The 27064-nt window shown below is 40.1% G+C and overlaps 1 protein-coding gene across 1 annotated transcript in view; it reads right to left on the bottom strand.

Annotated features, from left to right (window-relative positions):
• Nucleotides 1-27064, bottom strand: part of adgrb1a (adhesion G protein-coupled receptor B1a) — a 140212-nt gene that overhangs the window by 39456 nt on the left and 73692 nt on the right. Inside the window, exons 4-17 of the mRNA XM_030071915.1 lie at nucleotides 26629-26733; nucleotides 25761-25925; nucleotides 22741-22905; nucleotides 21074-21238; nucleotides 20241-20405; nucleotides 20023-20124; nucleotides 19779-19885; nucleotides 18505-18699; nucleotides 17534-17602; nucleotides 15783-15891; nucleotides 13498-13641; nucleotides 8494-8569; nucleotides 5432-5534; nucleotides 5240-5283 (exon numbers count right to left, since the gene is read on the bottom strand). Of these exons, the coding sequence (XP_029927775.1) occupies nucleotides 5240-5283; nucleotides 5432-5534; nucleotides 8494-8569; nucleotides 13498-13641; nucleotides 15783-15891; nucleotides 17534-17602; nucleotides 18505-18699; nucleotides 19779-19885; nucleotides 20023-20124; nucleotides 20241-20405; nucleotides 21074-21238; nucleotides 22741-22905; nucleotides 25761-25925; nucleotides 26629-26733 (1714 nt within the window). The remainder of the gene's footprint in view (nucleotides 1-5239; nucleotides 5284-5431; nucleotides 5535-8493; nucleotides 8570-13497; nucleotides 13642-15782; nucleotides 15892-17533; nucleotides 17603-18504; nucleotides 18700-19778; nucleotides 19886-20022; nucleotides 20125-20240; nucleotides 20406-21073; nucleotides 21239-22740; nucleotides 22906-25760; nucleotides 25926-26628; nucleotides 26734-27064) is intronic.

Here is a 27064-nt window from a genome sequence, read left to right as displayed (position 1 = left end):
TCAACTCTGCTCAGCTAAGTGCAAGTAGTTTTGACTGACCCATCCAACAATCCACCAGCCTCCTTGTGTGGACTTTGTCACCCCGTACTACTACACCACAGTGTTTTTCTTTACAGGGCCACCAGAGGGTGCTTATTTTTCAAACCTATCTATAGGTTGTAATAAACTGCTGTACAAATGACCTATGGGTTCATTTTATGCCAGAGGACAGACTTCAATTAAAACACTAGACCATGTTGAAGGAATATACCAAGTTTCCAGGAGATTGTCCAGTTGGTCAACTTAACCCGTAAGTGATGAAAACATAGACAGAAACTCATCCCTGATAGGTCCTTTTTTTCCTATTTTTTTCCTATTATTTCTTATCTTGCCTCTTGACTTTCCCCACAGAACTTTCGCTGGCATGTTGCATGTAGGTTTTACTGTCAGATGGAGAGAGCAATTATCATTGTACTAGTGATGGCAATATCAATAGCATATCCATGCTCCAAGGGCCCTGTGTTCCCCCCACTGCTTTTTTATTTTTTTGAAAACACAAAACCAAAAGAGGAAGAGGAGTGTCCACATCTACATACTGACAAACATGCACAATCTGATTGTACATATTCAGCAAACATCTGAAATGGCGTTTACGGACAAGCTGCTTCTCAGTCAGTTATACTTGTGAGGGGAATTACAGTGACAAGAATAAAAATCTATTCAGTGATATTATATTCACTGATAATTTCTGCTTGTTGTTTGAAAATGGTCAGGGGAGAAGTGAAATAATTTTCTAAATGGTTGAACTATCTCTTTAAGCATTATTGTGTTGACTTATCGTAGGTTACTGCCAATAATCAGAGTAGGATGATTGACCTTTTAGTTATATATAGTTTAGTGAGATAAAGCTGCTAGTGGTTTGGCTTGTAGATTCATAAGTTCTTAAAATGAACATCATTAACTCACTGATGTAGCCAGATTTATTTTGATAACAACTTCAGTGAGCATTCACCTGCTATGTTGTGATTTTTCACATCATGTTCAGCAAGTACAAAACCCAGTGTTATTTTGTATCACGTTTCCTGCAATTTTTACGAGCCCCCTGTACTGTAGGAAATTGAGACTCGGCCACATACTATCAAATCTATTTTACCATGACTACTCCATTTAGCTTTAAGGCCCCTTCAGTTCTAGAACAATAACTATTAAGATAAATATAAACTATACTGATGCATTGTTGCTCAAGTATCCTCACTACAATGATATCTGTGATAAGTTCCCCAATGGACCAAGCATCACTGTGGTCAGCTACTGAATTCTTGCGGGTCAGTCTACATATCACAAATAGTTAGCTCTGTCAATGTTTTGTTTTGTTTATATCATAGTGAGATCACAGACCTTCTGTTTTCTTAGAATGCTCTTAGTTTCTCAATTTCAAGATGGTGCCAGTGACCTACTGCCATTCAACAGTGTAGGCTATGCTAAAGTGTTGGCATAGAGCCGATTATCCGTCAGCACTGCACATGGCAAAATGTTAGCAGAAGCCCATTATCACTAAACACAGTGTTTTCTTATCACTTATCAGGGAAGGTGACCAACAGGACAATCTACCACAAACGTAGTCTTTGAGGAGTGTTAAAACTATCAGTTGTTCTGTTAGACTGGATTGCCGCTTCAGGTCAACAGCAGACTGATGAAAAATCACATATGTGAAGTATTTATTTTACATCACAGAGATAAAAAATAAACAAAACTAAACAACAATGCCGGTGTGAGTGAGAATGAGTGAGCAAGCTAAAGAAGCTGGCACTGTTGCAAGTTATTGATTTCCCCAGATTGAAGTGTGGTGCCAGTGAAGGCCCAGGCTGCTTCACAGCTCTTATCAACATGACAAGGACGCCTCCTCAGATTCCAATTTCTCCCCCAAATATTAACTCATTAATCATAGCTGCTGTCCACGATAGATTTTAATTTTGCCTAGGACATGTCTCCCCCTACCCTGCAGCCCCCACCCAACCAAACACCACAAGATTAGATTTTTTTTGTCCTTGCTGTATTTCTGTCATTGTTTCTCTCCTGTTCTTTCACATATTCCTGCCCTTATTGCCCTCTCATGCCTGCCCAGCATGTGGCCATGACATGCAGAGGGAGGCCAGGTTCAACATTAACCCAAACAGGCATATCTTGGCATGAAAAAAAAATGCAACTAGAAACATACTTTGCTGCCTGATGCTGGTAGCAGCTCCAGCCATGTCAGCTTTTATATTTGTGCTCTATTTCCATGGATTTTCAACAGTGGTGCAGCCTGTCACATCAACATCTATTCATGTTTGCTCGGTGTTTTTTTTTTCCTCTTTCTCCCCAAACCACCTCTTTCTCTCTTTTACTCTTTCTCTTCCTCTAGGTCTGTATTTGCAGAGCCAAACTTCTTTTAATCCCTAGACTGAGGCGAGGAACGTTTTGCTCTTCATCTCTGTAACACAAGTGTACGTACCCATCTAAATGCAAATGTCCAAACCTGCATCGCAATAAGGCTGTAGGCACAAGATGTTTTCCTCTCTCTTGCCCTCGCTCTTTCCTTCTCATTCACACTCAAACATGCAGACACTCTATTTTCTTGTTTTAAAATAAATAGGGCACTTAAGAGCATGGAGCAAATGAGTAGTACTTTGAATCAGGTCCACATGCACAGTCAAATTGAACTGTTCAATATGTCTCTTTTACTCTTTTTCTCCTTTTCTACCCTACAACGCTTGCCGCTTTCTCTCTCTCTCTGTCGCTCTCTCTCTCACTCAGTAGACTTTAAACCTCTCTCTATCGCACAAGTCAATGTGTCTGCACGGGCTGGCAGGGGGAGGAAAGCTGTGAGCGACACTTTTAATTTTCCACATGCTGCATCAGTGTCGTAGCAGTGTTAGTGTGGGGTTAGCGGCCATCCTCGACAGGAGCTGCCGAGCTGTCCGACACACTCAGCACCTTTCACTGGGGAGCGTCGCACTCACTTTGTCAAGATTAAAAAACCAACGTCCGGCATCGTGAGTCGCAGCAAGAACATGGTGACTCCAAAATGTACATATGCAGTACTTGCACTGCTGGGAACTAGGTGTTCTCGAGTACGGTCACACTGATTTTTTGTGGTTGTCCAATATATAGCTCCCTTGGTACATAAAAAAGGTGAACAAAACAGATTAAGCTAATAATAATAATAATAATAATTATATATATATATATGTGTGTGTGTGTGTGTGTGTGTATATACATACATATATATATATGTATATATATATATATATATATACACACTATATTACCAAAAGTATTCGCTCACCTGCCTTTACTCATACTATGAACTGAAGTGCCATCCCATTCCTAACCCATAGAGTTCAATATGATGTCGGTCCACCTTTTGCAGCTATTACAGCTTCAACTCTTCTGGGAAGACTGTCCACAAGGTTGAGGAGAGTGTTTATAGGAATTTTTGACCATTCTTCCAAAAGCGCATTGGTGAGGTCACACACTGATGTTGGTCGAGAAGGCCTGGCTCTCAGTCTCCGCTCTAATTCATCCCAAAGGTGTTCTATCGGGTTCAGGTCAGGACTCTGTGCAGGCCAGTCAAGTTCATCCACACCAGACTCTGTCATCCATGTCTTTATGGACCTTGCTTTGTGCACTGGTGCACAGTCATGTTGGAAGAGGAAGGGGCCCGCTCCAAACTGTTCCCACAAGGTTGGGAGCATGGAATTGTCCAAAATGTTTTGGTATCCTGAAGCATTCAAAGTTCCTTTCACTGGAACTAAGGGGCCAAGCCCAGCTCCTGAAAAACAACCCCACACCATAATTCCTCCTCCACCAAATTTCACAGTCGGCACAATGCAGTCTGAAATGTACCGTTCTCCTGGCAACCTCCAAACCCAGACTTGTCCATCAGATTGCCAGATGGAAAAGCGTGAATCATCACTCCAGAGAACGCGTCTCCACTGCTCTAGAGGCCAGTGGCGGTGTGCTTTACACCATTGCATCCGACGCTTTGCATTGCACTTGGTGATGTGTGGCTTGGCTGCAGCTGCTCGGCCATGGAAACCCATTCCATGAAGCTCTCTGCGTACTGTACTTGGGCTAATCTGAAGGTCACATGAAGTTTGTAGCTCTGTAGCAATTGACTGTGCAGAAAGTCGGCGACCTCTTTGCACTATGCGCTTCAGCATCCGCTGACCCCTCTCCGTCACTTTACGTGGCCTACCACTTCGTGGCTGAGTTGCTGTTGTTCCCAAACGCTTCCATTTTGTTATAATAGAGCTGACAGTTGACTGTGGAATATTTAGGAGCGAGGAAATTTCACGACTGGATTTGTTGCACAGGTGGCATCCTATGACAGTTCCACGCTGGAATTCACTGAGCTCCTGAGAGCGGCCCATTCTTTCACAAATGTCTTGTTTCACAGTCTGCATGCCTGAGTGCTTGATTTTATACACCTGTGGCCAGGCCAAGTGATTAGGACACCTGATTCTGATCATTTGAATGGGTGAGCGAATACTTTTGGTAATATAGTGTAGATATAGATATAGATATAGATATATATATATAGATATAAATCCCATTTATTTACATTCACATCATGTTTACATTAACCTGCGTTTGTTTTTTTATATTGTCATAATCTGCTTTGTTCACATTCATGCTTGTGCTCAAAGTGTTATTTTGTGAGTGGTTTACCACAGTACGATAGTGACTGAAAAATTCCAGTATTTTAGAAAAATAACCCAGGGGAGCACAGATTAACTGATGAGAACATTTCACCACCATGTGGATATATCATACTCAGAGAACTAGACAACCCAACACTTCTACCAAAGTTCAATTTTCCTTTAGAAAAAGATATTGATTATTGGTGGAAAATATCGGCTGTCAGCAGCTTCAATGTAAAAACATACCTATCGGCCATCACAAATCCATATCATGCAGTCCCCAGTGTGTACCCATGCATGTGTGTGCATACATGTACATGCATGTGTATTTGCTTGTGTTAATAGAAACACGTGTCAGTGTGCACCTTAGTGTGCATTTGTATGTAGTGGAATGCACGTCAGGAAAAGCAGTCTGGAGGCAACATGTAGCAGGAAATAGCATGAAAATAGTTTTTCAATATAAGCACAAATGATCATCCATTGGCAGCTTCAGTTCAAATATATCAATGGGCCTGCACAAAGGTACTCTAGAGCTCAGCACATTGAATATGGATGGGTGAACAGAAGATCTTTACCTGTCACTCTCGTCCCAGGATATACAAGTGTGGTTAGTGGTGCCCTGAATGAGGGGAAGATAACAAGAACCACATGGTAAGAACAAAATAGTGCTACTACAAAACAAAAAGACAACACAGTTGCTGTTACTGCTATAAGAGCAGCTGTTGTGCTTGGGTCAAAGTTGATTGGACAAGTGAAGACTCACTCACGTTGTACAAGTGAGAAAACTCAACTTCAACGGGAGCTGAGAGGGTGGCTGGGGTGGGCTTGATGGTCACTGACACAACCTTGGAGTTGAGCACTGTGCTGTTTCTGTAGGGAAATAGACAAAGGGTCAGATTGGTAATAGTTTCTCAGGTGCTTTCAGTGTACAAGCGTTACAAGGGATGCCTTGATTTTTTGACCCAATTGGAATTCTATGCAATGAAAGCTTAGAACTGGACTATAAGTTCAGAAATATATTGATTTCACACAGTGGCTGTATCTAGCCCTTTTCTGTATCTGTCCCATAAAAGGAATAAAATGAAAAAAGACAGAACAATCCAAAAATAAGAGTCACAATGATGGATTACTGACATTGCACTAGGTTCACTGAAGGTCACACATCCCTCAAAATACACTAGAGCATTTCATCAGAGCCTCTTTCAAACAGTGACAGCTTGTGCCCAGTCTTCTCATAAAATGGCAAATCATAGGAAAACCATATGGCCAATGATTGCTCATTAAGATTAAAAGGCACTGTTGCAGTTTCAGAACAAAATGAAAACAAATTACTGACTCTGAGTTGCAGCTTTGAAGTCTGGACCAGCCTTACATTTCTAGCTGCTAGATAAAGGATGGTCCTGCATCTGAGCTAGTCCACATTCTTTTTCAATATCTTCAGTAGTTTTTTTGGGAGGTATTTTATAGGTCAACATTGTCTCTATCTGCTTAGTATGCATTACAATTTCTGCATTTTATAGGTACTATCAATCATATGGAATGAGACGATCAGGCAAAAATGAATTGCACCTGGAAGGACTGACACCAAAGCTTCCAGTTGGCCACACATGTTCAACAGCCCATGCTCTGTTTCTTTTTCCTCAAATCTGCATTGTATCCTGCATGCACAATCCCCCTCTCACAAAAAAACACAATCAGTCAACTTAAACTTTTTTGTCACCTAGTCCTTTGCCTCAAACTCATCCCATTTACTTGAAAGAGAAATCAAATGCGGAAAAAGGAGAGCTGGGTGAAAACAGAAAGGAATGAAGAGGAGCAGCAATGTATCAAGAACACCCATAATTCACTCCTGCAGAACACACAAGAAGACTGCAAACAAACACGTGGGAGAACTGGAGTGGGAGTCTGCGTCACTTTCCTCCCTCTTTACATATGTTTCCAGTTCATTATGCACCATAACCACATTACCATAATGGAGCCCTCCTTACCCATGGAACCAAAGCCATACTATAGATAACAAATGGAGTGCTACTCACTGAATCCCACAAGCACGCCTGTATACACACACACATAATTACGCAAAACCACACATGCTTTCCAAATCAACGCTGCCATATTAAAATGTATGTTAATCATTGTGGAAGCAGTGCAACACACATACAAGCAATCCCTTTACTCATGGAGATAAAAGATGGAGCAAATAACCACAAATGCACTGTTGCCTCTATACCGAATATTTGTTTTACTGTGAATGTTTGGTTAAACAGTGTTCCCATCATGGCTGAAAAATTCCATGATGTTTCCATGACTTTGAACACCTCCATGACCAAGGAATATCCTTCGAATACACTGAGTGAGTGAAACAAATTTTAGAATGCATTCCGCTAGATTCCTCTTGAGTATTACTAGAACCTCATTCCTTGAATATGGAATACTCAACTGAATGATCAATTTCATGATTCGTTCCTCTCACAAGTTCTAAAATCTGTTCTGTTAAATTGCTGGAAATTAATCCTCATGCCCTACCTTCTACCCAAGCACTCTTGCATCTTGCAACAAGTTGTAAAATATTGGTAATGTAATAACAATAATGTATTTTGTACCAGAATGGTACAAAACTTCAAGCAAGTGAAAAAAAAATCTGCAAGTAGGAAGAGATAATCCCAGTTGTATCCAGAATTTTCTGAAATCAAGTGCCATTTTTTGGGTACTAGTGGCTGATCTGTCTCATTCTGCCCTGTTTCAACATATTTATACTTGCTCCCAGAAAAAAAGTCCTGCAATAAGTGAAAATGCGCTGGAAACAAGTGGGACTATCTCATCTTACTGCCAGATTTTTTTTTTTTACCTGGTTTTAAAAAAAACAACATTTTAAATAGGGCTGGGGAAGTTAACGCGTTATTATCACATTAACGGATTAATCAATTAACGGCAACAATTATTTTAACTCAATTAACGCATTTAAAAATTTTTTTTTTGAAGGTTCTCTGTTACTGTTGCTGGGGGGTGGGGGTTGGAGGTGGGGCAATACTGGCATATGATTGGCTTTAACGCACATCTCAACCAATCAGAGCATTTGTTTTGGCGCACATGAACCAGAAAAGAAAAGAACTGCGGGGACAGCAAATGGAGGAGGATTCGGGTATTTATTTTTTATATTATATTCTGAGTTAAGATTTCTAAGAAATATTTTGTTGACTGCTACCATGTAAAGGGAAAGTTCATTGCTGCTACAGAGCATCCTATTTGTTGCAAGTGTTATTGCACTTTGGATATTTAATTTCTTTTAGAATAAAAATGTTCAACACATTACCTCTGAATTCATTATTAATTTTGAGCATAAAAATGTTTTTTTTTTTTTAAATCTGGTTTTTTTTTTAATGCAATTAATCGTGATTAATCGTAGATAGATCTTGCGATTAATCATGATTAAAATTTTTAATCATTGCCCAGAACTAATTTTAAGACTAAATATAAATGATTTGTTTGAATGGAAAATTTTCACAGTGTACCCTTCTGAGCACCTTAATACCCTGAAACAAGTTATAAAATAATTCCTGTTATATTTTTACTAGCACCCTTCCAAGCTTCCCTCATGCCCTAAGTTGGAAAACACATTCTGTTACATTAAAGTCACTGACTTCTAAAGAGGATTTAACAAATATCTTTATCTTTATTCTAATATCTAAAATTTCTTTGTTTGGAATCCAGCTCTGAACATTTCCCAGTTTCCCTGGAATTCCATGACCAGTTGCTGGCTTAGAAATGGTTAACAATTAAAGACAAGTCAAATCTTCCAGTTCCACCTGTGAAGAGCCACAAGTCTTACCTCTGTAGAGTTAGAATGCTGCCAAGGTTTCTGTATAGAACAATGCCAGTCACAAAAGTCGAGGAGTCATCGGAATCTGTTGGAGAAGAGACAGGAGGTGTACACATAGACACACATCAGGGAGAACAAAGTCAAACACATGTCTGAGGAGTGTTCAAAGAGATGGGGTGAGTTATGAAGCTGACCATGTTAGTCGAGTCTGAGTTCATACAGTGGCCTGCTCTGGAGGAGGAATACAGGTCAGCCATGCTCCCTCCTCTCCCCCAGCCCCCAAGAGTTTTACACTGGAGCTGGCCTACATGACTAGTCAGCTATAAACGCTGTCTCATACACTGCATTACCACACACACTCTCAGACGAATACGCACATACTTATAACTGCACACTCACAACTAAATCCTCACTTGGACACACATTCACACTCGCACAGACAGACGTTCAGGTTAAAAGCAAAACATACTTGCACTTAAACACATTATCTACACATGGAGACACGCAGCAAAACACACACACAATCACACCAGCACATACATATAGACATTGCCCTTTTGATAAGATACTAATGTAATTTAACAAAACACACAGTTCCATAGCAGAACCCTTGTGCTTTAAAATTATTAATTTATAAATGGCTTGCTTGGCTGCAATATCTATAAAGGAGCATCTATACAGCACTGCTTGTCAAACAGTGGTCCTATGACATGCAGGAGTTCTGGACAGGGCTCCAGTGTCCCCAGCAGAACAGAAATATCACTGTGATTTAATTTAGTAAAAAAATATAGCAATTATCACATGTGCGCCTGAGACTAAATCTCATTAAGAGGCATTTGCAGTACACTATGGGTTTATTTGGGGCTCTGTGGTATGAAAAGGTTTGAGACTCATCACTGTATTGTACCACTACACAAGCCAGAAAATTAAGGAAGAACCTTCTGACTAAAGATGCATCGACCAATTTCTGATCGACAGTTGTGTAATATCATAGTCAATTTATAATCAATCTAATCACCAATGGAAATGATATACTTTAGCTCCACTTTCTACTAACAATGTTACAAAATATAAAATCTATGACGGTTAGGGTTAGCTTTCCCATATTAACCTCCAATACAGTATATTAAAGTCTAATCAGTGTACCCAATAAAATTCATAACAAAGTTTGTGGGTTGATAACAAATAGAAAATCTTGTTTTTATGAAAGTCTCTCAAAACCCTCTATAGATAATGAGAAAAATATACTCATCAAGGTAAAAATAAGCCTGTTTTTCTTAGTTTCTGACAAGATTACATTTTGGAGACAAGATTTTCCCTGGTATTCATTCATTGTTTAAACCCATTTATTCCATTTCAGAGTCATTTAGAGTTGTACCCTTTCTTTGTGGGCACTGAAAAACATATTGCCAATATCACAGGACTAACACTGACAAACACATATTCCCTTCACACCAAGGGCCAATGCAGATTTTCATTGTCACTATTTTCAACTATTAATGCACAAGCCTTTTAGAAAGGAGTGAAAGGAAATGACTAAGTGTCTGTCTGTCTGTCTGTCTGAAATGAAAAACAACGTCCGCTTAAAGGGATAATCAACCCATTTTGAAAAATACGATAATTTCACACACTGTCCTCCAATATACATACATGTGTTCAATGAAACAAAACAAACTACAGTAAACTCAAGCAATCTACTTCTGTCTCTGTGGTAGCTACTGCCGCTTTGGTGTGGAGTGATACAGGAAGTGAAAAGGTTATCAGATATTTCTGGATGTTGATAAGAGGAAAAATACACTTAAAAACAGTAATTTCAGCAAAACTATCATGTGTTTGCATTCAGTAACCTTATGTGCCTTTAAGTTTTATAAAGTGACACGTATCGTATCGTACACATATAAGTGTAAAGTGATGCTAAACCTTCTTTGAGTGGATTAAGGCAGTTATTTTGAAGAATGTTAGCTGGGGGGAAGTCCAGCTCAATGGCAGGACGCTAACAGTTAGCATTTGGAGCATCCAGCCAGTATCCAGCAGTAATGAATATGTCCTACATAACAGCTAGAGGGCAAGAGAGATAATATCACATTTTTCAAAATGGAAGAACTATCCCTTTAAAATAATGAATGAAACAAATGGGCTCATTATTGATTAAAAAGGCCACTTATAGTAAAATACCACATGAACATAAATACCAAACACATTTATAATGTGATAGAAGTTGAAAGGGTGATTGATTGACCACCGGTGACCTAATTAGAATGTCACTTGGCCATTTGTAATTGGTGGCCATTGATCAGGTACTTCTGACAGCAGATCTCTATGGAAGAAGTCCTCCAGCTGCAATGGAGGGACGACAGAGCACCAATAGCCAAAGAAGAAAGTCCAGCATTTGTCAAAAGTTGACTGCTGGACTACATAAAGACACAGACAGGCCCGGGGCGAGGCACGGCCTTCTCCTTCCCGCTGCAGTGTCAAAGGCATACAACCCTGCTCCATCTGCCCTGCCATCTGAAGACATCCAGCTCTCACGCTGCACAACACTACACGGCAGCCTGAGAGCACGCAGCAGTGTGCCAGGCAGCAGGCAGAGGCTGTAGCTCCCAGGCAACAGCTGAGCTCCCATGGGCATCAGGGGGGAACCGTGCAAGACAAGTGTGTGTGTGTGTGTGTGTGTGTGAGAGAGAGTGTGTGTGTGTGAGTGAGTGTTTGTGTGAAGCGGAAGAAGTAAAATGTGTCCTGCTCATCCTCTCTTTGTCTGGCCCATCCAATATGCTCAACCAGATTGTCTGTGGCCGACAAGATGTAGCCTGGAGGGATTTGAACCAGTGATACAATCCAGTGTGTGTGTGTGTGTGTCTGTGCATTGTGTTTGAGTCTGTGCATATGCTGAATGTGTTTGACTCTATGTGTCTAAGATTTTGTCCATGCATGTGTTTCATACTATTGAAAATGTGTGCTATACCTGGAACTGCTCATAGCCCAGTATCTGTATTTGATAAATTTGTTTGTTTGCATACAATGCAAAATACTTCTACACCGAAGGAGTGAATATGTGTATGTGAGTTCATGCAAAAACTTCTACCTCATTGCTGTCATGGTTTCTTAGAGGAAACAACACAGTCTCAGGAAACATGATGAAATGAGCACAAATTGTACAGTTGAATAATAGCAAGATTTGAGAGCATTTGACAATGATATGAATAACAGGAAATATTTGCATGTTCACTACATGAAAAGATTAGCTAATGGTTAAAGGAGCATTATGCAAAACTGAATAAAAAAAACAACTATTAGTCTTCACGAACAACAATAGCAATAATAGTAATAATTATTATTATAATTACATTATTTGATTAAATTAATGACTGTTATTTGATTCAACTGACAAAAAAAACCTCAAGACTCAACCTTAAAATTTCAAGCGTATTCCACTTTTTTTTTTTTTTTTTTTTTTTTTTTTTGAGTCAAAAGGTTTTTTTTTTTCCTGAGACAAAAGGTTTCTCACATCATTGCAAATTTACATAGTGCATCTTTAAGTTAAGGCTAAGTGAATTTAAGGTTAATTAAAACAGTTCAATTCAGTTCCAACCAATTAAATTCACACATTTAACACTTTCTGCTGAAAGGTAAATGTTAGACATGCAAAATAAGTTGAGGTCAGATTAGGTCAAAGCTTTGGTTGAGAGACAAACTTTCAGTGACTGTGAAAACCTCACTCACACTAGAACACTTGCTGTCATGAGTTGGGAATCAAACCACCCATCATACCAGTCTCTATGTTCATGAAATTGCATGAGACCAGACTGGACCATATCAATCAGTGCGAACAAGGCATCAGAGAGCCATTTTAAGTAGGTCCAAGCTGTATGCATCAGCTTGACTGTCTGCTGATGTGGCGTTGTAGCCTTGGAGACACATCTCCCAGCTGGGGAGGAAATTGCTTCTAATTGCTCCTGATTGGCTCCTGTTGACTCCTGATTAGGAGTGACGGCCTCATTAGCATGCTAGCAGTGATGCTGAGGGCCGTCGTAACACTCGAAAATATCCTGAATGACAAATAATCTCATTGGTGCTGAAAACACTGAACGCTCCCACGTAGCAAAGAGTCTCACTCAGTTGGCAGTGTTTTCAGTAATGCTGCCACTCGTAACGCACATACTGAAAATGATCTACAGCTGTAATTGAATACATTTCTTAAGATGAACAGTTGTTACAACATATGTAAACACACCTAAACGCATTGTGCGCATGTCTGGTTGAGGCAGACATGCTAATAACATACAGTAAGAAAAACAGTACATTTTGCACATCCTGTGTATCGGCATCATTGTTGTTTCTTATTGGTTATATACTGCATTTATACTGATATTTCTGCATTGTTTCTTTTTCCCCACCCTGCATATAATTTCATTGGTAACACTTTACAATAAAAGTACAACAATTAACGTTAGTTAATGCCGTAACAAACATTAAGTAACAGGTAATAAACATTAAGTAACAGTTAACTAACCGTTAACTAATGTGTCTAAGAATCATGTACTAATGCTGTTAATGCTAAGGTATTAATTTATGTGTTATTTAAGGGTTATTGTAGATATTATTAACATCAGTAAATGCCATAATAATCATTAACTGACAGTTAATTAACCATTACGGCTTTAAGTAACGTTAACTAACGTTAATTGTTGTACTCTTATTGTGAAGTGTTACCATTTCATTTGTTCTAATATTTAAATGTTTTCCTATATTTTTCAGTATGTTCAGTTATTTTGCAAAAACACATATTTGCAGTTATCCATATATTATGAACTTTTCAGTCTTACAGTCTTATATGTTCTAGAGTTGTGTCGGTCATGTAATGTTTAACAGATCTCATCTTAACTTAGTCTAATTTAAATCTGATTTTTCTTGGCTGTGTCAGAGGACTGTTGTAGGTTATAGACAGTTATAGGTGCTACTTGTAGCATTTTGCTTGTCAAAAAGAAGTTTCTAAGGTGTTCGGGTGACTCTCACCTGGCTTACCAGTGGTCAGGATATTCTTGGGGACAGTGACTCTATCCTCTGAGCTGCGAGCCCACTCCACCATTCCCCTCCAGCCCTTCATAGGGAAGGTGATATCAGCATTACCCACCACCGGTCGCTTGTGGATGCTCAAAACTACAGCAGAGACAAAGGACAAGTGACTTCTTATTCAGTATTTTCAGCAAAATGAAAAAAATATATAATTCAATCAAGGAGAAAAACATATTTAAATACACGACAAAAGTGGCATTAACACTGAAAAAAAAAGATGCACATGGTGTGTCCTCTGGCAAATTTGTCCATTTTTGTTGTTGATTTTCCATTGTAATGTCTGCTAATTGAATTTGGATATATTTTGTTCTATTTGCTTTGGCAGTAAACATTTCATTAGCAGTAGTTTATTACAACAAATTACATTTACAGTGAACTGGATCCACTGTGTGTGTGTGTGTGTGTGTGTGTGTGTGTGTGTGTGTGAGAGAGAGAGAGAGGGGGGGGGGGGGGGGGGAGAAGGAGAGAAAAGAAAAAGAGAAAAAGACAAAGGAAGAGGCAAAATCCATTCAGCAGTGTATCAGATAAGACTGGAGAAATTCCATGTTCTGTACATCTTCATTGCTCTGTTAATCCTCCTGGAGGAAAAAAGAAAAACAATCCAACTGCGCGATGGAAAATGAGAAAGTGTTCCTGTGTTTAGGTTGAAGGTGTGGGAGGAAAGTGGAGGTCAGCAACCAGGGGATGTACGGTGGTGGTGTAGGCGGCTATTTGGCTCCAGACAGCGAGGTGGCACGGCTATAAACAGGACCTCTCATCTGGCCTCCGTTCCCACGTACACTCCCTTGACTCGGCTCAAATTCTGCCTTGTTTTTATGTATAGGTCAGTAAGAGCAGCAAAGCCTCTGTGATGCTCACAGTGCAGTTTTTTTTTCTATTTGTGAAAAATAGACCATTTACAGTCACTGGGCTGGAAGGCAGCAGCAGGTGGTTGTGAATGTGGACTTAGGCTCCCATGGGACACATTTCGAAGACCTTCTGTCCATAGGGAATGCTACACTTGGCCTGACTATGTTCTCTTGAGATAACACTAAGAGATTAAAATGGAATGCTACAGAAAACAGGGATCCAGTGGTGCCTCAAAGGGATTGTTCATCCAATTTGAAAAATTTGATATTATCATTTGCCCCCTAGCTGTTATGTAGCACAGTAGTGGCGCTATCTTCCTCTCATTGTTACTGAGTGCTGGATACTGGCTGGATGCTCCAAATGCTAACTGTCAGCCTCCTGCCACTGAGCTGGACTTCCCCCCAGCTAACATTCTTCAAAATAACTGCCTTAATACAATAAAAGAAGGTTTAACATCACTTTATAAGTGTCAGTTTCTGAAACTAACATGCATATATGATTACCAAGTGCACACAGATGACAGTTTTGCTCAAATGAATGTTTAAAACGGTATTTTTCCTGCTATCAACATTCAGAAAGATCTGGTAAGTTCTGCACTTCCTGTATCACTCCACACCAAAGGAGCAGTAGCCACCACAGATACAGAATTACAGACAGACAGAATTGCTTGAGTTTACTGGCATTGTTCTTCATTGGGCACATGTACACATGTTGGAGGACAAAAATAGCAACTTTGTTGGAGTACTAAAAGATACCTGGCAAGAAACATTGTGGCTAGCTTGTTCTTTTCCTCCACTCGCTTCTATCACATATTCCATGTGATTGGATATGGGCCGGTCCATGTGCCGGGCACTTTTATCTCATATTCGATGCGATACAAGCGACTGGCACAAAGATCTTAAGCCTTGCTCAGACTGCAGGCAAATCAGATTCATTTCTCAAATCAGATCTTTAAGTAAGACTGTCCACACTGAAGAAAGCACCACTACTGCCCTACATAACAGCTAGGGGGCATGTGAAATCTTTTTTTTTTTTTCCCAAAATTGGTGATATATCCCTTTAATATCAATGCTGTGCCATTTAGCTATTCATATTTGAGTTATTTTGCTGCCACTTTTACCCAGGGTGATTTGCAGAGTGAGAGATGGCAGGGATCATTGCTCGAGCACACTAAGACAGGAAACTCTTGATTGAAACAGCATGGTGCTGTTTGGTCTGGATGGTGTGCTTAACAGATAGGTCACAGTCCCCTGCCCTCCCACTGTAGTTGTGAAGGTCAAGCATCAATGAAAACCATTTCGATACATTTTTTCCTTCTTTTTTTGATAAGAGAAAAGATAGATGTGTGGATCTCCAGGTTGGAAAAAAAGACTGACCTAGGTTATCAGTGACCTCATACATATCCTGAAAATCCTTCATCCTCAAGCCGATGACATCCACAAAATCCTCAACCAGGCGAAACAACTCCTTGACGTTTGGCCCCAGCTGTGAGAGAGAGAGAGAGAGAGAGAGAGAGAGAGAGAGACAGACAGACAGAGACAGAAATGAAAATACAAAGACAAAGGCATTATGGACTGAATACTAAATTTTCCACAGACCCCTGTTGGGTCATTACCACCATCTCTGCATTGCCCCACGTTCCTTCATTCCTATCATGAGATCTTTATACTTAACAGTATGTGCCGCCTCACAGGCTTTCTGTTCATTTCTGATGAGAGTACATCATATGTGATGCAGCTATGAATGATGTGAAGATTATGTTCCTTCACCATGACAGTGATAATGTGATAATAAGATGAATTGGACATGCCATTTCCATGTGTTTGCCACATCAAAACAATAGCTAACCCATTTAGGCCAGGGGTTTTCAAACATTTTCATGTTCTGGACCCCCAAGTTGACTTTCATTAAGTCCCAGACCCCCAACTTGAAGTGATTTTGTCTGCGGGACTGATATGAAAAGATATTTTGGTTTGTATTAATAATGGGATTGTCAAGGTGTCACACTTGTCAGATAAATTCAAAGTTGTGAGATTCAAACATTAAAATCACTGTCTAGTAAGTTAACCCTTTGAAACCTGAGCAAATTCACTTGAAATTAGAGAATAACTTAAAAAAATATATACTAAAAAATATATTAAAAAATTTACTATAAGTTAAAAAATTCATTCCAATTTCCAAAGTGCTTATCCATAAAGGTCATGGGGGGTGCTGGAGCCTATCCCAGTGTTCATTGGGCAGAAGGCAGGGGAAACACCCTGGACAGGTCGCCAGTCCATCACAAGGCAGACAGACAAACACACACATTCACACCTTGGGGCAATTTAGTATCTCCAATTCACCTGTCTTGTGTGTCTTTGGACTGTGGGAGGAAACCCAAGCAGACACGGGGAGAACATGCAAACTCCACATGGAGAGGATCCTGGCTGGCCGGCCCGGAACCAAACCCAGGACCTTCTTGCTGTGAGGTGACAGTGCTAACCAGTGCTCCACCATGCTGCCAGAATATAGAATATAGAATGATATATTTAAAGGTCAGATCAGTGATGTCAGATCAACGTCAAATTTCTGTGTTAAATGAAAAGTAATTTAAATTGAAATTAAACTCATTTTTTCTGAAGACCCTCAAGGACCCCCGGAGGTCTTAACACCCTACTTTAATGTCACGCTAATGCCCATTTCTAGTTCCTCCATGTAACCCTTTAATGGTGGGGAAAGTAATTCTCTCATCATTAATGCACAGAGCATGTTATTTGCACTTAAAGATGCTCATTTTACAAAATTTCAGGAGACCAGGCTTTGCTCTGTCTGCACTGTGCAGTGTTTTCTTGAGGGAAAAAAATGATGGATGGGTGGATGGATGGAAAAATAGTGATGCATATGAACAGATTGAAGTGTGGGTGTTTGCTCCGTTACTCGTTAGGAAGAGCATAAATAGCTCCAGCTATTTATGCTCTTCAGCAGCTCTTCTCTCCTCCGCCTTTAGCCCTGACAATTTTTGACTCTTTGTCCACCTGTCTTGTAATATAATCTTTATTATAATCATCACTGTTCACAACATATATATTATAGGTGAGCAGATTGTGTGTGTCCAGTCCCTGTATTAAAAAGAGAGGGTGATACTTACCAGTTGTGCTTCCTCCCATCTCTCCCTGTTCTCCTCCATCAGCAGATTACTAACAGACTGAACAAAGTTCTGTAAAACAAAGAGAAAAGATATCAGATAATGTCTTTGATCAGATTATTATCTTCGCATTCTGAAATGAGGCACCACTGAACTATAGGTATGCCTGCAAAGTCTACCTTTAATCACCAGTACAGGTTTTTGAAGACTGATATGGCTAGTTTTGGATTTACGTTGCAAATATTTTTCAAATTTTGAGCAAAATCCTCCACACTCGAGTAATTCCTCAAAGAAAAGTCTCCATTATAGGTGGAAGACATTGAGTTGCCAGTGTATGATTTTTAGTAAAATATGAGCAATCTTGTGTATTGTTATAACTAAAATCTATAGAGATTTAAAGCTGAACCTCAGCCACTGGACGCTGTGAGACAGGAAAATGTATTTGAGTGCAATACAGTCTTTTGGCCACTGAGGGCAGTGCTGATCACTTCCTCAACAGAGAAAAATATATGGTTGCCAGTGGGGCTAAATGCTATAAATGATTACTACATTGGACTCCAAATATTTATCAGTAACTGGAGTATTAGTGTTAATGTTCCATGGCCCAATATTTATAATGAGGACATAATTATAAGCGTAAGTTAAGTCAATGGTTGTAAAATGATGGCAATTTCAGAAGACTTCCTCTAGCACTGCGGCTATGTGGTGCTAACTGAAAGCAAAGAAATGTGTATGTTCTTAACTAGTGTCTAGTCATTATCACCACTGCACAGCAAAAAAAAAAAAAAAAAAAAAAAAAAAAGTATAATAGAGCTGATTTTCTTGGCTGCTGTACATTTGACTGACTTTAGCCCAGTTTCAGTGCTCTACATTGCCCCCTCAATGTAGACTCACATATTCTTGGAGGTGGAATATCTCCCTATATAGACTATCTCTGGTGTAACCCTTGTCTGCAGCTCCCATTCTCATCTCACCCTCATGTCTGCGCTACTAGGACTGTAGTAGGCCCTCCGGAAAATCTCCGTCATATTCTTCAGCACGTCCACTATGGCCAACAGGTCCCCGCTATAGCTGGTCCCATCACTGGATGTTACCCTTAACTTGGTCATCACCTCCGAAACTCCATCACCCACCAGGCCACGCTGTGCTTTTGACAGATGTTCCCGAGTCTGGTACAGAAAGTGGCTCTGTTAGTTCTTGAAATCAATCAGGTGCTAGATTGTTGTTGAAATTGTTTTTGGTGATGTCACCTGCCGTTCAAACATTGTGGCTAAAAAGCTAAAACAAACATGATCCTTTTTTTTTTTTTTTTTTTTTTTTTTTTTTTTTTGGTTTTCTGACATTGTAGCCCTAAAGACTCCACCCACATCTATTGTAAATTGCTGGTTATTAAATACTGCTGCATATGTTTATTCCACAAAAAATGTAATAAACCACTGAAAACGGGTTTGAAGCACCTCTGCTTCATAAGCATCTTTGAGATGATGAGAAACTATGGAGGCGACATCTCCACACCCTTAACTCCTCCCCCCAGGTTAACTAATTACTAAACACTGTGCCTCAAAGGCAAAGGCAGCACTGACGAAATAAAGACTTGCTGATATGTCTGAATGGTGAGTTTATTTCACAGTTTGCTTATATAGCTGTCAGTCTGCAACTACAAAATACACTGCAACGTTAGCTAGAATTTTGCTGTTTTACTGTAATGTTAGCTACAGTATCTGAACATTTTAGCATACATTAGTTTGTGTTAGTCATAGCTTTGATTTTAAAATTTGTTTGGTGGGAGACTTATATAACATTAACTTCACACGTCTTGCCAGGCTTCCTCTGCATGACAGCGTTAGGGTGCTTGTATGTACACAGCACAATACCAGATTTCAGGGAAGCAAGGAAAAGCCTCTTCCCTTCGGTGGAAGAACATGCAAATTGTGTTACAGTACCAGATTTGGCACCAATGCCAATCCATAAAGTCAAAGTCAAGCTGCCAAGAGGATTAAAACAAAAAGAAACCCTGTTTTCAGAGGATAGGGTCTTCAAGCTTTTCATTTAACTCACTTAATGTTGCAGAACCTTGTGAAGGCACTTCTAACATAACACTGCCAGTAGCCTTAGATACACATTTTTTTAAGAATAAATGAGTGGTTTGTTGCATAGCACTGATTCATGTTATTATGCCATTATTTTGCCATACAGTTGCTGAGACTCTAACATATAAAAGAAAATAATAATAACAGTCTGTGCTCACCAGAGTTTGGATACTGCGGTAATCATTGGAAATGCATTTCATATAGGTGGGATTCTCCCAGTAGGCGATGCCCTCCTCATCCAGGGTGCAGCGGCGCAAGATAAGCCCTAGGTAGGGACACCAACAAGGGTTTCAGCATTACTCAAGTATGGGGGATTGTTCTTGGTCTGATCTCTCGTACAGTATGGATGATCCTGGGGCAGTGCATGGATCAGGGAGATAGAAGTAGGTGGTGGGAGCTCACCCATGGCATTTGGAGGGCAGCGCACTGCCGCTGTATCCCCAGCTGGAGTCATCTTCCATACCACATTGGAGAAGTTGTCCTCCCCACAAATTTCATGGGGCTCTACGCAAGAGAATGAACAAAGTGTTTACATTGTGCTATACTGGCTACAATACCTTTCAAAGCCAGTTTTATCAAATGCAGGTTTTAGACCCTATCTTTTTTCCCCATTCACTGACCTGGACATCTCTTTTCATTGCAGCGGCGAACCTCCTCTCGGTCACCAGGACAAGACTGGCCACCAAAAAATGGCCCATAACACACCCTCTGTCTCTGCTGGCTCCCCCCGCCACAGGTCTTGGTACAACCTGCCCACGACGACCAGGGCTGCCACTTGCCATCCACTGTTAGAGTGCATAAGACATGACAACATGAGACACAAGAGACACTCACATAATATGCATTCAGTGAATATTGAGATTCAGACCTAGGTGATTTTTTCCCTCTAGTACTAGCACTCAAAACCCTCTATGCCAACCAGCTCTTCAGGAGGAAGCACAACAATTGCAGTAAAATAAGTCAGTTTTGCAGTTTCACATAGGCATATATATTGTAAATTTACTAAAAATTTGCAAGGAATTCACCGTAAAGGTATAGTTCATCCATTTTGAAAAAAATCGTATTACAGTACAACCTCAATTATCTGGAACCTGTATGTAATTGTGAATCATGATATTATGTAAGTTTTTATTGTGTTTTGTAATCAGGGCGCCATCGGAAAAGAGAGCTTGCTCTCAACTGACCCTCGCTGAATAAATAAAGGAAATAATAATAATAATAATCTGACCCCTGAATTTTTACTGGCAGGCCTTCTTCTTTGTCATGTAGTTTAAAAAACAATGAAAGGAAGATAGCATTACTACTGCCCTACATACAGGCTATAGGGAAGTGAAATGACATCAGGTTTTCAAAACAGGTGAGCTATCCCTTCAAATAGTAATAGTACCCTCCTACCAAATGTTTTAGTTCACACTAAAATGTTGGTCATGCTGTGAGCCTGCATCTGTCACACCTGGGCAATCCCCAAGGAAGCAGTCGACAGTCTCCAGCCACTCTCCTCGGCACTCGGAGCCTCCATATGAGGGGCCGTTACACTCCCTGGTTCTCTGCATGGTCCCGTTGGAGCAGGAGGTGGAGCAGGAGCTCCAGCTGGACCACTCATTCCACACTCCATCAACTGAGGACAGCCAGGGCCAGGACAAACAATGAAACAACAAACACAAGTGCTATGTTAGTCATGTGGTGTGTTCTGGATATGCCTTGGGTTATATACCTAATTAATTCTACACAGCCACGAATACGCTTGACCTTTATGGTTTAACAACTAAAGAGATTCATCTCAAAGGGAGTTTTGCACAATTTAAGAATGGCAACATGTATTTTGACAAAGTGATCACTTATATGAAAAACTGTGGAATAAATAGTCACAGTACAAACAGTGCAGAGTGGGAAATGTCTGTGTATTTCAAATTTTAGCAGTGAACATATTTTTATGCTTTCCATCTGCATATGTTGACATCACCACGAGTTTGTAGGATTTTCAAGGTTAGGTTCTTGTTAAACCTCCATGTCTGAAATGCCTGTGCAAGTAAGCGCTATAGGCCAGCTGATGCTCTTGGAAACACTTGTTTACACTACAGCTGCACTGGAAGGGTTTTTGTACTTCACAAGTCTCAACAGCTCAAAGTATTTGTGGAAACATTAGGCGAGCTTGTAGATAATTTGTTTAAAGTTCCATGGATCAGGCAAGATATTATCACTTTGCAACATTTGGTTTGGTTTAAAAAATTGCCATTGAAATGTAAAGACAAAAGTAGAAACTGCCTGTACACACACACACACACACACACACACACACACACACACATACATATGCATATAGATAGATGTAGATATATAGATATAGATAGATATATAAAAGAAAAAAGAAATAAAGTGAATTTTGTTTAAAGGCTGGAGTTAAACCCTTCAAAACACAAGCCTTCTCACAAGCTCCTTTATCATTTGCTGAGGATGTAATGTCTTTGTAGTACGCCTTGCTAAGATGGATTTCTATCTATTAAAACACCTTTCAGACGATTAGTCAATTGTACAATACTGCTGTGCAACAAAATATCAAAACTGATATTATCAGCCAAATGTGTTATTGCCTGACTTCTACCATTAAAGAGTGATTGTGCCACTGACCTTTCCATTTGATGTCTGGTGTGAAATCTATATGAAAAAGTGGGCTTATTTATCTGGATGTTGTATGGTTCCAAAGTTATGAAAATTGCTGTTTTTCGCTTCTCATGTGGATGGTAATTCAACATACCTACCAAACAAACCCCATGAGCCATTAGGCTGACCTTGGCAACAAGGAAAAATCTGAATCGAACACCATTAGGGTTAAAAAAAAAAAAAAAAAAAAAAACAAGCTGCACAAACATGGAATGCAAAAAATGCTATGGGAACCTATTTCTCCTACAGGACTGAAGTGCATGTCAGCTGTTTCTTGAAAGTTGTTAGTTATTATTGGTGATTTGATTTTTAATTCCTATAATTTCATTTGCAAAGATGGCGCTTATCCAACTCATATACAACAAATACATACCATACACATATAGCATTTTGAAACAAAACTCTTTAAAGACTTCATACATCATTGAATCATATGTTTAGTCTGAGAATGTTCCTCACCTGGACAGACAGCAATGTTGCAGAACTTGGTCTGTTTCTCTGGCCCATCACAGGGGTCTCCCCCAAACTGAGGGGGTTTGCAGGTGCGCGTTCTGTCCCTGTAACCTCGGCCACACGTGGATGAACACAAACTCCATGGCGACCACTCATCCCAAGTGCCGTGCACTGCAATCAGAGCGGCTAGGGTATGATTTATAGACGGAAAGACACAGACCCCCTTAACCACTCACAGTCACATGCAAAACCGACAGAACAAACTTGGCAGCATGTCATCATAACAATACAAACCTACAGTGCCATTCCTTCACTTAACAGTTACTGTGCTGGCTCACATGGTTTTACTGGGGATCATCATGGCAAGCCATTGTCCTGTGTACTCACAGAACTCTCCCTGCCTGCCTACAATACATGAGAATGCCATGAAATCTAGCATTATAGCAGGCAGTGGTGTGCGGTAACAAAGCCCAAATACTTTGCTACTGCAGTAAGCTAGGAATACTACTACTAGTAGTAGTAGTACTTAGTAGTAGTAGTACTACTACAACAACAACAACAACTAATAATAATAATAATAATAATAATAACAATGATAATAATAATACATTTGATTTAAATAGCACATTTCATACACACATAAAATCATAGCTGTCAATTAGGTATGACAGCTGCCATACCTTGGGAATCAGGTTTATACACATATTATGCACTCATTCAGGCTGATTTGTCTATGAGAAGAAAATAGACCTCTGATAGGTCCCAACTGCCTGTCAGTGAATCCAAGGGTCAGTGCATGAACTTGTTCATTCCTTCATGATTTTTGACTGTGTGTTGCCCATAATCTGTAGGCTACTGCCCAACAGTCTGTAGCCTACAGATTATGTGTGTGATTTTAGGTGTTGTTCCCCATGATTTATTCAAACCTGTTATGGAAGACTGAAAACAGCCAGTGTGGTCTTGCCTTAGCTCTTTGACACTATAATAAATTTGCTGTTTTTTGTGCCAAATTTGCCTTTTTTTTTTTTTTTTTTTGCTGTGTTTTGAACATGCCTCGCTTACCTACTAGAGATTAACATGTAATGCTAATACATTTCTTCATTTTCTGTGATTTAAACAAATGACTAATGATAATTAGACCGGCACTCTCTGTCCATGCTGCTGAAATATGAGCCAATTTGGATAGAATACTAGCCATTTTTTCTGCTCTCTCTTAGTCGCATATTGCATGCAAACATGAGGCATTGTGAATGTGAGAGAAGGCTAGAGACCTGCCTTTGAAACTCTTGTTCAGCAAAGATGGCAGATACTGTCAAATTGTTTAAACCAGTAAGTATGAATGTTACCTGATTACTGCAAATCCACAAATCCAAAATTGCATCTGTGTCAACAGCAATTAGACAATTAGAACCAGCCTCTAACTGACTGTGTAGAATGTGTAGATATACCCAGTTGGTAAATGGGACTTAGGGTGTAATTTGGATTTGGCTTTAAAATAAATTTTTAAGTAAGTTCAAGTAAATCCCATCATCACTGAGTATTCCTGTCATGTCAGGTCACATTTTCTTGCATTGGTGTTTGCTGAAACAACGCCCCGAAATAAAATGCAGCCTTACGCAACAACAGATAAAAGAGTCAAATGACAATTTTCAAACAGTAACAAGCAAATACATAAAAGGCAGCTTAAAGGTGTTTTAACACAAATAAACACAAACAAATTTTCAAAATATTAGAATGAAAATTTCAAAAAGTCAACAATAAGATCTCTAAAAAGCAAAATATAATAATAAAAAAAAGTTTTAGTTTGTTCTAGGAATTTGTACTTTACTCTAACATTTCTCCCTGTTAAAATTACTACATTTTTAAAATAAAATATGTACTCCACAACAATTTCATACAACATAGATTTTTTTCTTTTTTCTTAATTTTACTGGTGTCTGTTGCCAAGAAAATATATTCTTTTTCAACAGAAGATGGCTTTCAATGCATTTAAATATCTAAAAAAAAAAAAAAAAAAAAAAAAAAAATTATTTACTTGTAATTTTGAAAGTTCATTTAGTACCAGCCACTTTAGGACTTTGACTTAAGTAGTATAGTAATGTGTGACTTTCACTTTTAGGTGAATAGTTTTCAAATAGTGTTTTACAGATTTTGCAGTTTCAAATGGGTGGGCACAGCACTATGTTTACGAATGTCACTGATGAAGCTGAGGAAGGAGAAAACCCCTCAGATTCATGCCAAGACTAATACTCGAATTAATGGAACACTGGTAATGCTTTGTTATGAATCTAATGTTTATTAAATTAATGTCAAATGTTCACACAAACATAAACAAGAGATTGAAATTCTCTTATATTTTGGGTTATGATATTTTTTTAAGAATAGTTCATCATTCATCGTTAACCACATCAAGACAAGGGATGCCCTCCCATTTCATTCATTCATTCATTTTCCAAACCGCGTATCCATAAAGGTCATGGGGGTGCTGGAGCCTATCTCAGCGCTCACTGGGGGCGGAAGGCAGGGGAAACACCCTGGACGGATCGCCAGTCCATCACAAGGCAGACAGACAAACATACACATTCATGTACACATTCACACCTTGGGGCAATTTAGTATCTCCAGTTCACCTATCTTGCATGTCTTTGGACTGTAAGAGGAAACCCAAGCTCCCAGTGGAAACCCACACAGACAGGGGGAGAACATGCAAACTCTACATGGAAAGGACCCTGGCCAGCCGGCCAGGAACCAAACCCAGGACCTTCTTGCTGTGAGGCAAGAAGGTGTGCTCTCCCATTTGAAACTGTATAATCTGCCTGTATGAATTTTGGCTACTTTTTACACCACTTGTAGCAGGGATCTTTTTGATCTGCAAGCAGATCCTTTTTTGGAAGTCAAGGGTGAAATAAACCTGGGGGTCATGGATTTGTTAAAAGCCCCAGGAGGGAAGTCAGGGGGTCTTGTACAGGTGAGGTAGGGTCCAGCAGAGGGGAAGGCAAGAGCAAAGGGTGGTGGCAGGGGCTTACCTGGACAGACAGCAGAGTTGTTGCAGGGTCTCTGCTCTCGCAGTGGCCCACTACACTGGGTGCTGTAGGAGGAGGACACACAGAAACGAGTGCGACTCTGCCAGCCCTCCCCACATGTGGCAGAACACACACTCCACGCCGACCACTCCTCACCTGACGTTGAGTCTACCGAGGCGGGAGGAGGGATGGGTAAAGGATGGGCGGATAGGAGGAGGAGGAGAGGGAGGAGGGAGAGCAAAAAAGGAAAGGGCCGAAAAATAATTAGCATGCGGGACGCAGCCTCCTCGGCCAAAAGAAGAAAGGGCGTGGCATGACGAGGGGGAGATTCTGTTCTGCCGTTCTTTCTGCAACACTGGGGCTCTGATGTCATATCCTTTGCATTGACTTCTTCCAGGGGAAGTGAATGCCACTGGCTGAGGATATGTCAATCATCTCTCCAACGGCCATGATTGCCCATTCAAAAGGTCCTGCTAGGTTGCGTGGCCAATAAGGGAACGTGGGGCAGTCATGGCTGTCCAATAGGGGAAGCAGGAAGAGGAGAACTAAACAGGATGTGTGGGATTGTGATTAGCTAATTGATCAAAGGTTTCCACAGAGAAGGTAGACTCCATTTAATATCATGTTTTCAAGACAGGGCACAATCTCCTGTTATGACCTCACGTAAAATACGACTTCACCAGTCAGGGTCCATGTTGGAATAAGCCCATTGCGGACGTGGCAGTATTTTGGGAGATTTTGATAGATGTGTATATTAGGTGTTAGCATAAATTTCTAGTGTCCTGGTCGTGGTGTTTTATGTATGTGTGGTGGTCACCCAAGCTGCCATAGTGACTGATGCATGGGATCCCTCTGCGTCCCGTTGTCTTACCTGTCTGAGAGTTCTGCTGTCCACTGCGGGGCTTGTCTACGTCATCACGCTTGCGGCTGTCCACCGAGCGAAGTGATTGGCTGCGAGAAAGATGACGGCCTTTGCCTAAAGGGGTGAGGCAAGGCCATGAGGGGGTGGTGTTAGAACGACAGCTCCTACCACGGATAGGTCATATTTGGGACACAACTGTGACGTGATTGGTCACCCAGAACAGCATCAGCCAAACTTGGGACTTTTTTTTAATGGAAATGTAATGTGTAGATGTCGGTGTGCAGGTCAGCGTGTGTGTACACTCATTTTGTGTTTTCATTGCCTGAGTGTGTTCAGATGCCTCTAATGGCATGATGAACTGACAATAACAAACACATCTATAGCAGTAACAATCTGCTGTTAGGGCCATGTCAGACAGAAAAACACCTCTGAATAAAAGAAGAAG

Source organism: Myripristis murdjan, chromosome 16 (genome assembly GCF_902150065.1).
Source record: "Myripristis murdjan chromosome 16, fMyrMur1.1, whole genome shotgun sequence".
Taxonomy (NCBI): Eukaryota; Metazoa; Chordata; class Actinopteri; order Holocentriformes; family Holocentridae; genus Myripristis; species Myripristis murdjan.
Note: the sequence above shows the minus strand (reverse complement) of the source record. Positions and strands in the feature narration are given on the sequence as shown.